We start from the raw sequence: 18233 nt of genomic DNA, 5'->3' as shown, positions 1-18233 counted from the left end.
ATTAGGGGTGGCCATATCTTCTACTGAGGACCACCACTTCCCTTTGTTCCATCTTTGGCAGTGATGCATCTGTATCATGGCAGCCAGTGCTGTGTTGTCCTTTTTGAATAAAGTCCCTCTGTACCATTTTGTTTCTGTTGTTGTGTCGGTGTTGTTTCCTTTATCATGTCTGTACCTCACGAGTTCCTTTGGTATGCTTTTCTCATATCCAGGGCACTCCTATGAGTAGCTACATAGGAGTGCCCTGGATATGAGAAACAGTCAGGTGAAAACCTGACTAATCTTAAGTTTTGCACACCAGTTATATATATATATATATATATATATATATATATATATATATATATAAAAGGATATTCAGTGTAATCCCTGAAAGGTAATGTTTAAAGAGTTACATATAAAAAGAGGTATACAGTTGATGAAATGGTTTCAGTGAATGCAAGGTTATTAAATCAGGTATGACAGATGCATCTAAAAGTGCAAATCAGCTTTAAAGGATGCAAGAATATATATAAGTATTCTTGCATCCTTTAAAGCTGCTAGCTTGGGGGGAGACAAAGACCAATAGATTGACAGTAACCACTGGCAGAGGTGAAAGAGATTCTTGCACTGCTTCTATTAGAATGAGCAGAAGCCTGAAAAACAAGATGCATGATATTTCAGAGACTGCTGGGAGACATTGCGGTACAAGTAAACACATGGGTTGTGTTAGGGTAGCTAATAATAGAAACAGGTGCACGTATACTTGCGTGTACACCAATGCTAGGAGTTCAGTAAATAAATTTGATGAATTTGAGGTATTGCTCAAAACATCAAAGCCAGATATTGTTGGGATATCAGAGACATGGTGTCACACAGATATAAGGGATGCAGAACTGGAATTTGGGGAGTACAATGTCTACAGAAAGGATAGACAGGATAGGAAAGGGGGAGGGGTTATGCTATTAGTTAAGAAACACATAAAAACCAAGGAAGTGAAGCCAGTCGACATCGCTGGACAGTGCAGTGTTGAGTCAGTTTGGTGTGACATAAGCATTGGGAGATCAAAATTGAGAGTAGGAGTATGCTATAGGCCTAATGACTCTGATGAGTATAATAAGAAACTGTACAGGGAAATAGAATGGGCCAGTAAATCAGAGAGTCTTATAATGGGAGATTTTAATTTCCCAGATATTGACTGGAATTTGGGGGATGGTCACTCACATACTAGCAGGGCTTTTGTGGATTTATTGGATGACTGTTTTCTACATCAGCATGTTCGGGAGGCAACTAGAGGGAGTAATACTCTTGATTTGATTATCAGCAGTGATTCTTCATGCATTAAGAATCTGCAGATAAATGAACCACTAGGTGGCAGTGATCACAGTGTGCTGAAGTGGGATTTACTCAAAGAGGTAACTACCATTAGGGGTAAAGGGAAGGGTTATTGCTTCCGTAAAGGCGACTACGATGGCCTGAGACAGTATTTAAATTCTATACAGTGGGACCAACTGATGATGTTACCAACAGCAAATTCAAAATGGGAAGCATTCAAAGAATTAATCTTGGAAGCTACTAGGCTTTACATACCAACTAAGAAATATTGTTCAAGGTTTAGGCCAAAATGGATGTCAGATGAACTAATGAGGCATATGGCAGAGAAGAAAAATGCATGGGATACTTACAAATTAACACATGACACAGAAGCCTATGATAGATACAAGTTGGTATGCAACCAAGTTACAAAGGAGGTTAGGCAGGCGAAGGCAGATTACGAGAAATCCTTGGCAAGGGATGCAAAGAAAAACAGCAAAGAGTTCTTTACTTATGTAAACTCTAGAAGAAAGGGGATGAATCAGATTGGTCCACTTGATATTGATGGGTCAACTGTTGATGACCCTGCTCAGGTAGCTAACAAACTAAATGAATATTTTGCATCGACATTCACACATGAGGAGTTATTCAGCGAGGGGAATGCCAGAGGTGTATTCAACTCTAGCAGTAAGCTACAGAATCTTGAAATAACCGGGAGTAAAGTGGAGGAGAAACTGTTGAAGATAAACACAAGAAAGGCACCTGGGGTGGATGGGATCTATCCAGTTATATTAAAGGAGGCAGCAAAGGAAGTAAGCAAACCCTTAGCCATAATTATCAGAGCTTCGTTAGACTCAGGGGAGGTACCCATAGACTGGAAATTGGCAAATGTGACCCCAATTCACAAAGGAGGATCGACAAAGGCTGACACAAGTAATTATAGACCTGTGAGCTTGACTTCTGTTCCAGGAAAATTAATGGAGGCACTGGTTAAAGAAGCACTGCAGGATCATTTAGACAAGACTTCAGTTATAGCTCAGACACAGCATGGTTTTGTTAAGGGGAAGTCTTGCCTGACCAATTTGATTGGATATTATGATGCAGTCACAAAAGAACTGGATGCAGGGAATAGCATTGATATTATATACTTGGATCTTAGAAAGACTTTTGATACTGTTGCACATGGAAGACTGCTACACAAATTGGAGCAGTGTGACATTGGAGGCAAATTGCTGCTATGGATAAAGGGGTGGTTGAGGGGGAGAAGACAGAGAGTGGTAATCAATGGACACTGCTCATCGTGGACTAATGTTATTAGTGGAGTCCCTCAGGGCTCAGTGTTGGGTCCATTATTGTTTTCTGTATTTATAAATGATATTGATGATGGTATAGCAAGCTTAATGTCCAAGTTTGCAGACGATACAAAGGTTGACAGGGTTGTCAAAGACACTACTGACACTATGCTGCTGCAACAGAATCTGGAAAGGTTGAGCAGATTGGCTGAGAGGTGGCAAATGAAGTTTAACATTGACAAATGTAAAGTACTACACATGGGAAACAGCAACCCCAGAGCAACGTATCAACTCTGTGGTACTACACTGACAGTGGTAGAGAATGAAAGGGACTTTGGGGTGGTTGTGCAGGCAGATATGAAGTTCTCTGAGCAGTGCAGACGGGCTGCAAGAGTAGCTCATGGAGTATTGTCAATGATATACAGGAATTTTCCAGCAGGGATAAGGAGGTGATTATTCCCTTGTATAAGGCAATGGTCAGGCCTCACCTAGAGTACTGTATACAGGTCTGGAGGCCTCATTTCAAGAAGGATGTAGAGCTGCTGGAAGGAGTACAGAGAAGGGCAACAAGATTAGTGAATGGAACAAAGGGGTGCTCTTACGAAGAAAGGCTTAAGTTTTGCAAATTACAGTGTCTGGCGACTAGGCACCAACGAGGTGATCTGATAGAGGTGTATAAAGCCTTGAATGGTTTGAGCATGCTCAATGCTGATGGGACTCTTCCTCTAGCTCAGAATAATCACCTGAGAGGGAATAAATTCAAATTGAGGAAAGACAGATGTAGGATAGACGTGCGGAAATTTGCCTTTAGCCAGCGGGTGGTTGGTTGGTGGAACAGACTTCCATCCCTTGTAGTGGAGGTTGATAGCCTAAATAAGTTTAAGGCTCAGCTGGACAGGTATTTTGAACGAGCAGAGGGGTGAAATGGAAGTGGGTTTTTTTTTGTTTTTTTTTTTGGCTGATGCTGCATAAGCTTGCTTTCTTGCATCAAATGCCTCTACTAATGCTAATAAGTATTATTAATATATTGAATTAAGTAAGCATAGATGGATGTGAAAGTTACACAAAATGCCAGTAGCTATCCGAGGAAAGTTGAAAAAGAAGTGTAGTAGATTTGTGAAAGGTGAGAGAATTTTAATATTCTAGAGGTTATGATGAATTAAGAAAATTATGGGTTGAATTGCCAAGCCGGTATAAAATGAGGCAAACTGAAAAGTAAAATTAGTACATCAAAATACTAATAAAATGGAAATAAAATTAAATGAAAAAGGTATAGCTGTCATCAGATATGGGAGGAAACATTTTTAGTAAATGGTCTAATATAGGAAATGCAAAAATGCTTGATATGGTGTAGTAGTAGTGGCATGTGATGCAAGAAAGCAAGTGTATGAGCTTATGCAGCTCTTTTGGTAAGAGGATCCATTCATTCCCCTCACCAATCTTGTTGTCCTTCTGTGCACACGCTCAAGCAAATCTACATCCTTCCTAAAATGAGGCCTCCAGACCTGTACGCAGTACTCAAGGTGTGGCCTGACCATTGCCTTATACAGAGGGACAATCACCTCCTTTTCCCTACTAGCAAAATTCCTATATATCATTGACATAACCCCATGACCTGCCCTGGCAGCCTGTCTGCATTGCTCAGAAAACTTCATATCTGACTGCACAATTACTCCCAAGTCTTTTTCATTTTCTACCACTTTAAGTGTAGTACCACACAGTTGGTACGTTTCTCTGGGGTTACTTCTACCCATATGCAGTACTTTGCATTTGTCAAGGTTAAACTTCAGTTGCCACTTCTTAGCCCATCTGTCCAAATTATCTAGATCCTGTTGCAGTAGCACACTGCCATTACTGTCATTAACAACCCTGCCAAGCTTTGTATCATCTGCAAACTTCGACACTAAGCCTGATATATCTTCATCAATATCATTGATAAATATACAAAACAACAGAGGATCCAACACCGAACCCTGTGGAACTCCACTAATAACATTAGTCCACGAAGAGCAGCACCCATTGATTACCATCCTGTGTCTTCTCCCACTCAACCATCCTTTTATCCATTGTAGCAACTTACCCTTAATACCATTCTGCTCCAATTTGTACAGTAGTCTTCCATGCGCAACAGTGACAAAAGCTTTCATGAAATCCAAATATCTGATATCAAAATAATTTTTTGCATCCAGTTCCTTTGTAACAACATCATAATATCCTATCAAATTTGTCAGACAAGACTTTCCCTTAACAAACCCATGCTGTGTCTGAATAATTGCTGCAGTCTTGTCTAGATGATCCTGAAATGCATCTTTAACCAGTGACTCCATTATTTTACCTAGAACAGAAGTTAAACTAACTGGTCTGTAATTACTCATGCACCCTTCGATCCCTCTTTGTGAATTGGGGATACATTTGCACATCTCCAGTCCGTGGTGACCCCCTCTGAGTCGAAGGATGCTCTCATAATTATGTCTAAGTGTTTGCTTAGTTGCTTTGCTGCCTCCTTTAATATAACTGGATAGATCCCATCCACCCCAGGTGCCTTTCTTATGTTTAACTTCAACAATTTCTCCTCCACTTTGCTCTCAGTTATTACAAAATCATTAAGCACCCTGGAACCAATTTGATAACCTTAATAACTCCTCATGTGTGAATGTAGATACAAAATACTCATTCAGTTTATTTGCTATGTGAGCAGGATCATCAACAGTCGAACCATCGATATATTAAGTGGACCAGTCAGATTCATCCCTTTCCTTCTAGAGTTTATATAGGTAAAGAACTCTTTGCTGTTTTTCTTAGCATCCTTTGCCAAAGATTTCTCGTAATCTGCCTTCACCTGCCTAACCTCCTTTGTGACCCGATTACAGACTAGCTTATATCTGCCATAGGCTTCTGAGTCTCTTGATAATTTATATGCATCCCATGCATTTTTCTTCTCTGTCACGAGTCTCATTAATTCATTTGATAACCATTTAGGCCTAAACCTTGAACAATATTTCTTAATAGCTATGAAACTTTTAGTAGCATCCACGATTAATTCCTTGAATGCTTCCCACTTAGAATTTACTGTTGGTAACATTGTCAGTTGATTCCACTGTACTCACCTTTACGGAAGCAAAAACCCCTTCTTTTACCCCTGATGGTAATTATATCTTTAAGTAAATCCCACATTAGCATTAGTAGAGGCATATGATGCAAGAAAGCAAGCTTATTCAGCATCAGCCAAAAAAAAAAAAAAAAAACACAACCACTACTCCCATTTCACCCCTCCGTTCGTTCGAAATACCTGTCCAGCTGAGCCTTAAATTTGTTTAGGCTATCAACTTCAACAACAAGTGATGGAAGTCTATTCCACAAACCAACTGCCCGCTGGCTAAAGGCAAATTTCCGCACATCTATCCGACATCCGTCCTTCCTCAATTTGAATATATGCCCTCTCAGGTGATTATTCTGAGCAAGAGGAAGAATCCCATCGACATTGAGCATGCTCAAGCCATTCAAAGCCTTATACCCCTCTATCAGATCACCTCGCCGAAGCCTAGTCTCCAAAATTTAAGCCTTTCTTCGTAAGAGGAACCCTTTATTCCATTCACTAATCTTGTTGTCCTTCTCTGTACTCGTTCCAGCAGCTCTATATCCTTCTTGAAATGAGGCCTCCAGACCTGTATACAGTACTCAAGATGTGGCCTAACCATTGCCTTATACAAGGGAATAATCACATCCCTATCCCTGCTAGAAAAATTCCTGTACATCATTGACAAGACACCATGAGCTACTCTTGCAGCTCGTCTGCACTGCTCAGAGAACTTCATATCTGCCTGCACAATTACCCCCAGGTCCTTTTCATTCTCCACCACTGTCAGCGTAGTAACACAGAGTTGATACATTGCTCTGGGGTTACTGTTACCCATATGTAGTACTTTACATTTGTCAATGTTAAACTTCATTTGCCACCTCTCAGCCCATCTGTTCAACCTTTCCAGATCCTGTTGCAGCAGCATAACATCAGTAGTGTCCTTGACAACCCTGTGAACCTTTGTAAAAACGACTACATTACTATGGTTCAGTTGAAGGAATTGAAGTCCAGAACATACAATATTCCTGCACTTTTTGGTCAGGTAAAATTACACAAGCCTGGATTTCCGATTCGACCTATTGTTTCCTACAGGAACTCGGCATTTTCAGCCTTAGCCACACATGTATATAACATTATAAAACCTTTTAGACAGGTTATACAATTTGGAATTAAGAATTACGATACATTATTTAATAATCTTAAAGACTGTAGACTCGGCGACAATGACAATTTATTCTCATTAGATGTTACCTCATTATATACGAATGTAAACGTTGAATACACATTAGATATTATTTGGGATATATTAAATAAAAACTCGACACCGATTAATTATACGAAGCTGCCTATAAAGGAGATTTTTCACTTAATTAAACTATTAGTTGAGGCTAACTACATCACCTTTCGAGACAAGGTGTACAAACAAATTTTTGGATTACCAATGGGTTTGAGCCTGAGTGGCTTAATGTCAGAGATCTATCTCTCAACGATTGAGCAGATACATTTGACACCTTTTCATCCCCGTATCACATACTATGGGAGGTATTTAGACGATGTTCTAGTTATTACCGATAGTAGTACTATCCAAGACATTTTACATTCGTTCAATAATATTCATTCTAGGCTCAAATTTACATTGGAAAGGGAAGATACGGATACTAAGTCATTAAACTTTCTAAATTTCACGCTTACCCGGGACTCGAACAAAATACAATTTAGCATCTATCGAAAACCCACAAACACCGGTATGCTTCTACATTATAATAGCTACCACCCGTTCACCTACAAAAGATCGATTATCTTTAATCAATTTCTAAATGCCTATAAATATTCAACTACGGATTCTGCTTTAGACTCAGAAATACAAATATTAACTAGCAGATTCTTGAACAGGGGTTATCCCATTAACACAATAAATTGAATTAGGGTACAAGCTAAGGATAAGATACAAAATACTGCACCAATCAACAATGGTAATATCAAAAAATACTTTATTTCTGTCCCATATGTTGAACAGTGGCACAAACAGCTTAACAGATTCTTTAAAGATACCGAATTTAAAATTATAGCTAGGCCTATACGGAAGTTACACACTATACTGAACAATCGCTCGGTTCTTTCGGCGTTCGCAACACAAATTAATGATCTAGTATACAACATTTCTTGCGGTGATTGCGACTCGTCTTATCAGGGTTCGACGCGGTTTTCTCTTAATATCCGTGTAAATCAACACGAAGCCTCAGTTCGTGCTTCTCGTTCAGCAGCGTCAGAATTAGCCTTTCGTGCCATTAACGAAAAACATACTTTTTTATTTAACGAGGCCAAAATACTTAACGTTCAACGTAATTATACGCGACTATTAATTGCAGAAACCGTTGAAATTAAATTACACGAGAATTCTGTTAATGTTCGGCGGCCATATTTGATCTCCGATGCGTGGACCTTTACGCGCATGCGCGAAGACATAATCACTATTTAAGTTGCAGGTTTAGCGGGATTCGGTAAATTTCATTCCTGTGATCACGACAGTCGGTCAAAAAGCATTGTCAGCTTCAGGAAGGAAAATCGTTTTGAATATTTTCGTTAGATTCTTTTAATTGCGTTAATTTGAATTTTAATTGTTTTGAATTGATTTTGAATTGTGTTAAATTGATTATTTAATTATTTATATTTTACTTTAATTATTTATATTTTACTTTAATTATTTATATTTTACTTTAATGTACCGGTAAGTTGTCGATTTTTTCGTTTTTTCCGTTTTAATTTCTGGAGGGTATCATACGGAAGTGTTCCACGTACTATATTGAGGTAAACTCCTCTTATTAATTTACTAATATTATTATCAACGTAGAACATATTGAGTATTTCAGCTCTGATTCATACTATTTAATTAATAGCATAACCCCTCCTCCCCTCCTGTCCTGTCTATCCTTTCTATATACATTGTATTCCCCAAATTCCAGTTCCGCATTACTTATATCTGTGTGACACCACGTCTCTGATATCCCAACAATATCTGCCTTTGATGTTTTGAGCAATACCTCAAATTCATCAAATTTATTTACCAAACTCCTAGCATTGGTGTACACGCAGGTATACATACACCTGTTTCTATTCTTAGCTACCCTAACACAACCCATGTGTTTACTTGTAACGCAATGACTACCAGCAGTCTCTGAAATATCCTGCATCTTGTTTTTCAGACTTCTGCTCATTTGAATAGAAGCAGTGCAAGAATCACTTCCACCTCTGCCAGTGGCTACTGTTAATCTATTAGTCCTTGTATCCCCCCCCAAGTGTGAATTTACTGTGGAAATAGTAGTAAATGAAACCAAGGAAAAAGAATCAGTGAACATTATAACCAATTATGAAGTGATATAACTCCAGGGATATAAGTAACATGGTGACTAAAGATGAAATGAGTCCATGAAAATGCAACAATTAGCCCTATGCAATTATTAGCCATATGGTGCAAGGAAGCCCGAGGCTTATGCTGCACCACCCCAAAAAAAAAAAAAAAAAAAAAAAAAAAAATTGAATTACCCTAACTGACAAAGAGAGAAAGGAGTGGTAGTGAATCACCAAGAAAGAATTGACAAATCCATTGGTAGTGTAGTAAAGAATCCAGTTATAAAAGAATATAAAACAAGTTTATGGACATGAAACAGTTAAGTGGTATAGCCCAGAGTCACAAAAATCAGAGGTTTGTTATGTGATTTTAGTGGGAGGGGGGAGAAAAATAGAAATGGATATTCAAAGGTGTAGTATGTTAACATAAGCTTGAAAAATCCAAGGTGATGTCAACCGTATCCTAAAACAAATCATTAGAAGTCAGCCAAGACACAATATGGGCAGATAAATATAAGTAAGCAATTCAAGATGGGAGGCTAATTATAAGTAATTTCATGAATGAATATTAAAACAAATCCATTGGATATATGAGAAAAGTGAAAACATAAGAGTAGAAACTTAGTGATAAAGAGTCAAAGTCATCAATCCGAAGAAAATAGTTATCGGAAATCATGTATAGCTATTACTTACCAAGTAGTGGAATTCCACCAGATAATATGCTTCTCGGCTCCCCACCTTTATTTTTTCACACCAGCTCATTTTCTCCTTGCATTTCTTGAAATACTCCAGGTATCGTACACTTTCACCATCTTATCATACTTTCGGTTTCATTTTAGATTCGTTTCTAGGCATGTCTCAACACATTTTTTCTTTCAATACAAGCATTTGGTATTAGCTTCCTTTTATACTAACACTTACAAATACCAGAGCCGTTACTACAAGGTTGGGCTTCACAATCCCAGCAAGCTTAGTGTTATTTAATAACTTTCTCTATGCTTTTTTTATCTTTCTGCTGTCTAATTTTAAATTTCTTTCCTTTCATTAAATTATTAGTGCAATACGAGGGTGAAAAGAAAACATTCCTACTTATATTGCTATTTTTCATCTTTATTTATTTAAAATACTCATTTTCCCTTCCCCATCCTCAATTTAATACCTCACCCTTATACCATTTGCTTGTTCCAATTTTATTTTTTAAAATACACTGATTTCTTATCTATCCAAAATTTACTAAATTCCACATATTTATATTAAACATATTGATATTAACCATTTTTACCCCAACTCAATACTTATTTTTACCTAAATAACACTGCCTTGGGACTACATTGTCTATAATGCAGTAAAAAGTTTAATTTCTTTTCATTCCTTTTTGGCCTTTCACTTTTCTTCTACTACTATGGACAAGTATAGAAACACAGTTCCTGATACATGGTCAGGTGTGAAGCCTCCTGATGAAAACCTGATCATGTATTAATATTTATTGCTGCTGACATCAGATCAAGCATTTTTGCCTTACCTATTAGACCTTTTATTAAAATTGTTCCCCCCACATCTGATGACAGCTATACCATTTTATTTTAATTTTTACACCATTTTCATTTTTATTTGCATTTTATTAAATTTTTTTGTACTAATTTTAATTTACAGTTCCCCCACTTTATATTGGCTTGGCAATTTAGCCCATAATTTACTTAATTCATCATAACCCCTAGGATATTAACATTCTTTCATCTCTCACTAATCTGCTACTCTTCTTTTTCTACTTTCCTCACCCTTATAACTGGCACCTTGTGTAACTTTCACATCCATTTATACTTAATCAATTTAGTTTAATATTAATACAAATTATATATATATATTGGATTTTGTGTATTTTTAATGAAAAAAATATAATTGCTACTACTGCCACTATAGATTACTCTTAATTTATGATTCATATTTCATAGCAGGAGATCAGGAGCATTATTCATTTCTTATTCCTGTGGTAAGGGCATTGATAGAGAAAGTCAGTCCTAATTTAAATCTCCACCGCCACCTTCCTGCTCTTCCTAAAACAAGTTCTGGTCCTTCTTTTTTTGAAGATTTTCAGCATTATGCCTTAAGTACTGAATGGAAAGCTTTCTTAGAAAAAGTGGTAAGTGTTTGCTCCTTTGCCTTAATTTTCAATCAAAGTTTATTTAGATGATTATCACCAGGTTAACATTAATTATTATTAAAAAATATGTTGATGCCCTATTCAGTAGTACAGTCATTACACTGACAAAAGACGGATAGTTTATATCTATTAATCCTTTCCCAAAAAGTGAGTTTCTAGACACTATGCAAGCCATCCCTGAAGCAAGTTTTTTTAAGGAATATAGAAATTTGTAAAAATTGAAAAACTGTTTTAATTTAAATGTTATTTTTAAATATTATTTTTTTCTATTTTGATTAAAGTGGCTACTATTACTTGTAAACCGAAAATTAATAATTAATTGATGGCAGCAAATTCCTGCATAGTTTTCATAAAATCTATACATATACTGATAATTTGTTGATACTTTTTTGAAATACACACATACAAAAATAATATAAAATGCACACTGAGTGATCACTAAATTATGACCACCTGACCACTTACCTAATACCATGTTGGGCCACAACCCACACAGATAACAGCCATTATTCACCTAGGCACTGACTCCACTAGGTGTCTGAAGATGTGCATAGGGATCTGCAGCCATGCTACCTGCAAGGCTTTCCACAGTGTCAGAACAGACAACGGTTGCATATCCATATGCCTCATTGCCCATTGCAAAACATCCCACAGGTGTTCAATTGGATTGAGGTCAGATGAATTTGGAGGCCAATCAAGATGGGTAATATATCTTCCTTAAACCACTTATACACAGTGCAGGCCCAATGATGAGGTGCATTATTGCCTTGGAAATCCCATTTTTGTTTGGGTAAAAAATGCAATGGCAGGTTGCACATGGTCTCCTAAGAGCTGGTAGATCTCAACGGTGAACCTTTGGTCCATAAGGACCAAGGCTCCTAGTTCTTGCCGTAAAAATGCTCCATTGAGCATAGTGGGCACCATGCACAATGGGTCTGTGGTGCCCACTATCCAGGTGTGTTACTTGCACTACACACGAAAGCAGCTTCCAGTGTGTTGCATCAACTATATTGGACACTGAACCCAAGAAAGAAACATCAAGTAGGCAGTCTGTTTAATTTTTATTTTATTCCATCTGTCTTAATGAGTTTTATTACAATCAATTTACCCATGTTAACTCTGTTTATTAGTTTGTTTATTGATTTGTTATAATTAATTAATTAATGATAGGAAATAGGAGCATGATCCTTTATTTTTGTATTCCTTTTCCTTTCCTTTGGATATCCAAAGTTGGACTCAAAACCTGTTGGTAGGAAATAGTTTTAAGAAACTTTTTGGGATACAATAAAAAATCTGAAATTGCAAGACAAACATGGAGCCTAGTGTTTAATTTTCAGGAAAATCATCAGTTTTTTATTCATTTTTGTGTTTTTCATTAGGTTAAAGCATGTCAGAAAAATTATAAGCCACTTCACTTAGATCAGCAAAGGGAATCAATGAATACATTCTGGAATCACTGTTATGAAAATCTGATGATTGCAAAACATAGGCGTAATCGAGAATGTGGAGAAAGCAAACTCCGATTTCAGGTAAGGTTTGGTGCAGCTTTACGTGCAGTTTTTTAAATTTTTGTTACCACATTACATGATTTTATGGATTTAAAATTAGTAAATAATTGAACTTACTGTTTTTCCACTTTAAATAAAATTGTATTAATACTTTATATTCCCAGTTATTATTTTTGCTAAATATGTGAACACATCTTGAGCACATTGTTTATAACAACAACAAAATGATACATGCTGATACAAAGGCAAACAGTGGGTCAAATGGCATAATTTTAATTTACTAAAAAAAAAATAAAATAAAATAAAAAATAATAATCTCATTTATAGAATTCATAGAAGAGAAGTAAACTAAACTTGATAATTGTTTCTTTTTAGGCTTTTTAGTTTACTTATTGCTGTTGATATTATTTATAGTCCAGTTGTCCTAGAATATCTGGTGTTTGATACAAAAGTAAAAAAGGAACATAAACTCACTCCTCATATGCCTGGGTAAAGTTCCACACATTGTAACATGAAGTCCTCGCTTATTACTTTTTTACTAACATAACCTCAATTCATCAAACAAAGACACATATCCTATTTTTAATATCATAAATATTTTATATCATTAACCTTGTTCCTGGCAAGCATACCCTGATTCTATTCTATTTGCCCTTATTACACAGTATACAGTTAGTCCTCGTATAATGTGTTTATACGAGGACCTCGTTTAACATGTGTTCTACACAAATTCAATCATACACGATTTATAAATAGGGGAACGATATCGTATATAATATGAACCAAATTTGCTTATGCATGATTTGCCTTTGTGTTTACAAGAAACAGTTGAACGTGGAATCACCCCAACTGAACGCAACACGATAAGAATGAAGAGAAGATTCTGAAAATGTATTTGTTTTTTTATATCAGTGAAGGGGAAACACATTTTGCCATAATAACGTAAAAACCAACACAATTCCAACTATCGTATTATCGCAAATGCAATTAGATCGAATTTACTACCCGTTTATAACAGATTCCACTAGCAGAAACGTAACTGGAAATTGTTTTTATTGTTTTATGGTAGTGACCTCCAGAAATGTGCTTTAGTAAAATGTGATCTAGTGAGGTGTTAATAGTGTGTCTCTGCCTTTACGGTGTTGTTTATTCAGTTGCTACACACATGCGCAGCTTTATGTATCAAGCGTGCCTCCTCATTTTGTAATTGTGCTTTATTCCATAAAAATGAGTAAAATACTTAAAAGGTGTTGAAAGGAAGTGTCACTGACATCTGATGACACTACAGATTCAGAGAGAAAAAGGAAAGCAATATCAATAGACAGAGGCGGACTGGGTCAAGAATTCTTACCCGGGAAAATTTGTAGCAGCCTAATACTAGCGTTTATGGCCAAAATCACACTGACCTCCATCGTTTTCTGGCCTCCGACCCACTGGGGTTTCCCTAGTAAGGCTTATAGCCAGTCCGCCTCTGTCGATAGAGAAAAAATAAATAAATTGTGAAATGCTTTGAGCAAAATGAAAGAATATGTGATATTGCACGTGCTACAGGCCTAAATGAGGCAACGCTGAGAATTAGAAATACTGCAGTGAAAATAAAAACAAATTTCATAGCAGGAACAACTCAGTGTGTGTTTTTTTTGGGGGGTGGGGGGGGCTGATGCTATATAATTATATAAGCTTGTTTTCTTGCATCATGTGCCTTTGCTAATGCTAAAAATCCATTAGATCAAGACACAAAGAATTGGAAGAGATGGAATGGCTGTCGTCTGTTTGGATAGAAGCAAAAGAATTAGCAATATTTTATTACGTAATAGTCATAATAAAATACGTATTTTATTATGATTATTTATTGTGTTTGGTAATGTTTTTGTTACAAATGTGTGTTCAATCTTGGGCGATTGGTACCTAACCCTATTTTTCCCATAGGATCTGTTATTTATGTTGCACAATTTTGCATTTCACGATGATTTCTAGGAACACAATTATCATGCTATACAAGGACTGATTGTATTTCTCTGATTCTCTGGCAGTTGAGCCACCCAGAACAACTTCTTTGATCAGTGTCTTCTGCCTCCAGAATTATCTGAAACAGGAATGGAATTATAGTTATATTGTAACTATATATTATAAGAAAGTTATATTGTAACTTTATTAAGAGATCATTTCTGACCAATCTGATTAGCTGCTATGAAGTTATCATTAAGGAACTGAATACAAAGAATAATTTTGACATTTACTTAGATTTCAGTAAAGCTTTTGATACAGGGTCCCTCATGAATGTTTGGGGTAAATGGCATGAAAAAGCATTAGAGGCATGCTATTGCTACTATGGATAAAGAGAGGGTTATGATAGAAGCAAAAGTGGTGGGAGACAGTGTGCTTATGACCCTTTGTGGGGCTTGAGTTCCTAGAAGGTTTGATTTGAGATCCCTTACTATTTCTAATACAGTGGATTCCAGTTATTTGGGCCACTGGTTAATCGGGGCAGCCATTTATTTGGGACAAATCTTAAAAACCAGAACCCAATCGAGAAAATAGCCGGGGTTTACTTCGCTTAATTGGGACAAAATGCCGTTTAATCGGGGCAGGAGACTGCAGCACTGGAGATTTACCCTACGATTGTCTCCGACCATACCACGTAGTTTGGTCGGATTTCTGGAGGTCACAACCATAAAACAATTAGCAGTCACCTGTTTATTGGGCTTTTCTGTTAGTGCAATCTATCATAAACGGATAGTAAACTCAATCCTATTGAATTTGCAATAATACTGACAGCTGGAATTCTGTGGATTATTATGGTAAAATGTGTTTACACTTCCATGGAATCTTCAATCATATAAAAAAAAAATAATTTTCAGAATCTTCTCTTCATTTCTATTTTTAAAGCTTTGTAATTCGTTACTCCGTTCCCACTTTCGCGTATTGTGTTACTTGCAATTTGTGTATGTGCCGTGTTTTTTGTTATTGATTGCTTATCTTTTTACTGTTTTAAATTTTAACCCCCACCCACAAATGTCAGTGAACAAAAATGTCAACTAGTTTAGTTAGTATGTACATATTACAGTACGTATTAATTATTCCGATTATCACGTATATTCTTCCGAATTTCACGTATCATTTAATTTTTTAATTGGTAAGGTAATAAAGGGTAAATTTGTGCTTAATATATCTTTACTTTTATAGCCTGTGGATAATATTCCTCCTATTTTCGCTAATTAGAATCACTGTTTAATAGAATTAAAATTCAATTCACAAACGTGATCACAGTAACCGGCGCTTACTGCACATATAGTGAATGGTACTTTACTATGGTGAGTTTGTCGTAATGTGATTTGATTGTACAGTGAACTAATTGAAAAGGGGGGGGGGTACATTGTATTTTTAACTATTTACATGAAACTTCTGATAATTGGGGCAACTGCTTAATCGGGCCAAAATGCACTAGTCCCGATGTGTCCCAAGTAACCGGAATTGACTGTACTTATTAATGATATTTATGATGTATTTCTTATTTGATGTCCATGTTTGCTGTTAATATCAAGGATGGCAGGATTACTAATGACAGTAATCAGCATGTGCTGCTTCAACAAGGCCTATATAAATTATTTGTATGAGATAAAAAGTGATAGCTGAGACACAACATTTTAAAATGGAAAATGCAAGGTCTCATCTGAATATCATTAATGCTAGAAGTTCTCTGAACAGTACAGACAGTCACTCAGACATTTCTTCTGGTTCTCTATTATATACTGGAACTTTGCTATTACAGATAGAGTTGATTATTCCATTATGTAAAGAAATGGTTATATAATGGAAAATTATTTTGAATATTGCATACATCTTGGAACCACATTTTAGGAAAGATGTGTCCCCTATTGAAAAGGTTACAGAGAAATGCAACAGGATTGATTTAGGGCTCTTTGTATCAAAGAGCCTTCAGGTTTTGCACCAGGCTGTGTAACTACCCGATTGTGTATTTATGGCTTTTAAAGGTCAAGTGAACTAAACACCGAGAGTACTTTTACACTCGGTCATGCAACGCACGCATGTGCATGCATGTGTACACAAATGCAAGGGAGAACAAATGTAATTTGAGAGAGAGTTATAATGTAGGCATCCGAAAATTTTCCTTTAATTAGTAAGTGATTGTCTAGGAATAAATTCCCACCTATTTTTCTATAGTGTAAAAAGAATAGATAAGTGAAGGAAGTGATTACATTGGTTATATTTTGTTTTTCCTTTGACTGATGCTATTTAAACTTGTATGTCTTTATATTACTGAGGAGAACGGCTGAGGAGCAAAGTTGCTTTCAGTCAGATTCTGATTTCTGGCAAAGAAGACAAGCCCTGTCAATGTTGGCTGCTCTGGTTACCATTTCATCCACCTCTGGATGTAGAGGAAGGTGAAAGTTGGTTTTGGAGTTAGTGTCTTGCCCTGCTGGCTTGGAGAACTCTGACTTTCTTTATTGTGCCAATGATGATCCTGTTGAAAAATCTATGTGGATATTTATTGGTTTGGTGATTATGTTTAATCTTTTTCAGCTTGTACTACTGGGTGCTGCAGATCCATCAGGGTGAGGCTCTTCATGCCTTCATTAATTGGTGATTGGAGTGGAGGTTTAAAATTCCAGTTAAATATACTTCACATGCACATCAAAGAAAGGGAGAGTTACTTCTACTTTGAGGTTAAAGCTAATGTTTTGGATTATGTTGCCATCAGAAGAAAAGTGTGAAAACAGTGAACTTGAATTGTTTCTGCTGTGATTCCAGACAAGAAAAGTATTGTCCAACAGAAACTGAAAAATTGTTATAATATGTGCTATTTTGTGAGATATTGTGATTTTATGATCCATTTAATTAATTACTTGCCATTTCTTTTCACTTTTAACATACTTTGCTTTTTTGGATATTTTAGTCTTTGATAATGAGTCAGTGCTTTTGCAGTCTCAGGTGATGGAAACTTTCTACACAAAAGTCAATGAAGAGCAGTCACGTTATCAAAATGCGCAGACTGCATTGCGACATCAAAATGTTTTTGTAAAACGACGGTGGCGTATGGCAAAATTATATTTATTTGGGCCAAGGGGAGCCTGGAAATCAAGGTACACTTTTTGTTTATTTATTTATTTTTTTCATTTCTTAAATTATAAACATAGATTTAGTTGTAATCTCTATTAAATCAGTGTATTTTATATTTAATAGTTTGTAAATTGCATGAGCAGGTTTTTGATGCACTTCTCAGTCTTTTCTCATTCTCTATTGAAATTATAGGAATACTCGTGAAAAACGTTGGAAACTCTCACATCATGAGAATTTTTCGAGAATGAGATTGAAACTGATATTAAACCATAGTTTTGACAATCACCTACAAGCCAGTTGCTTGCGGGACAATCAGGGTAAGGTTCACAAATTTAAAGAGATTTCTAAATTGATTACTGGAACTGAAAATGTTACAATTATGATATGATTAAGATATTCATTGAATTAGCATTAGCAAGAGTACATACATGATACAAGAAAGCAAGCTTATATAGCTAGTTAAAAAAAAA

General features: G+C 36.3%; 1 protein-coding gene across 2 annotated transcripts in view; it reads left to right on the top strand.

The window, feature by feature from the left end:
* The window catches only part of LOC150075774 (neurobeachin-like protein 1), a 693585-nt gene that overhangs the window by 510001 nt on the left and 165351 nt on the right, over nucleotides 1-18233 (top strand). For both annotated transcript variants that reach the window (XM_090387670.1, XM_090387669.1), the window contains exons 37-40: nucleotides 10965-11152; nucleotides 12553-12702; nucleotides 17629-17786; nucleotides 17956-18080. In XM_090387670.1, the coding sequence (XP_090243796.1) occupies nucleotides 10965-11152; nucleotides 12553-12702; nucleotides 17629-17786; nucleotides 17956-18080 (621 nt within the window). The remainder of the gene's footprint in view (nucleotides 1-10964; nucleotides 11153-12552; nucleotides 12703-17628; nucleotides 17787-17955; nucleotides 18081-18233) is intronic.

This window comes from Mastigoproctus giganteus, chromosome 13 (assembly GCF_048544385.1).
Source record: "Mastigoproctus giganteus isolate SK-2022 chromosome 13, ASM4854438v1, whole genome shotgun sequence".
NCBI classification, from domain to species: domain Eukaryota; kingdom Metazoa; phylum Arthropoda; class Arachnida; order Uropygi; family Thelyphonidae; genus Mastigoproctus; species Mastigoproctus giganteus.
This window is presented reverse-complemented; position numbering and strand designations above follow the sequence as displayed.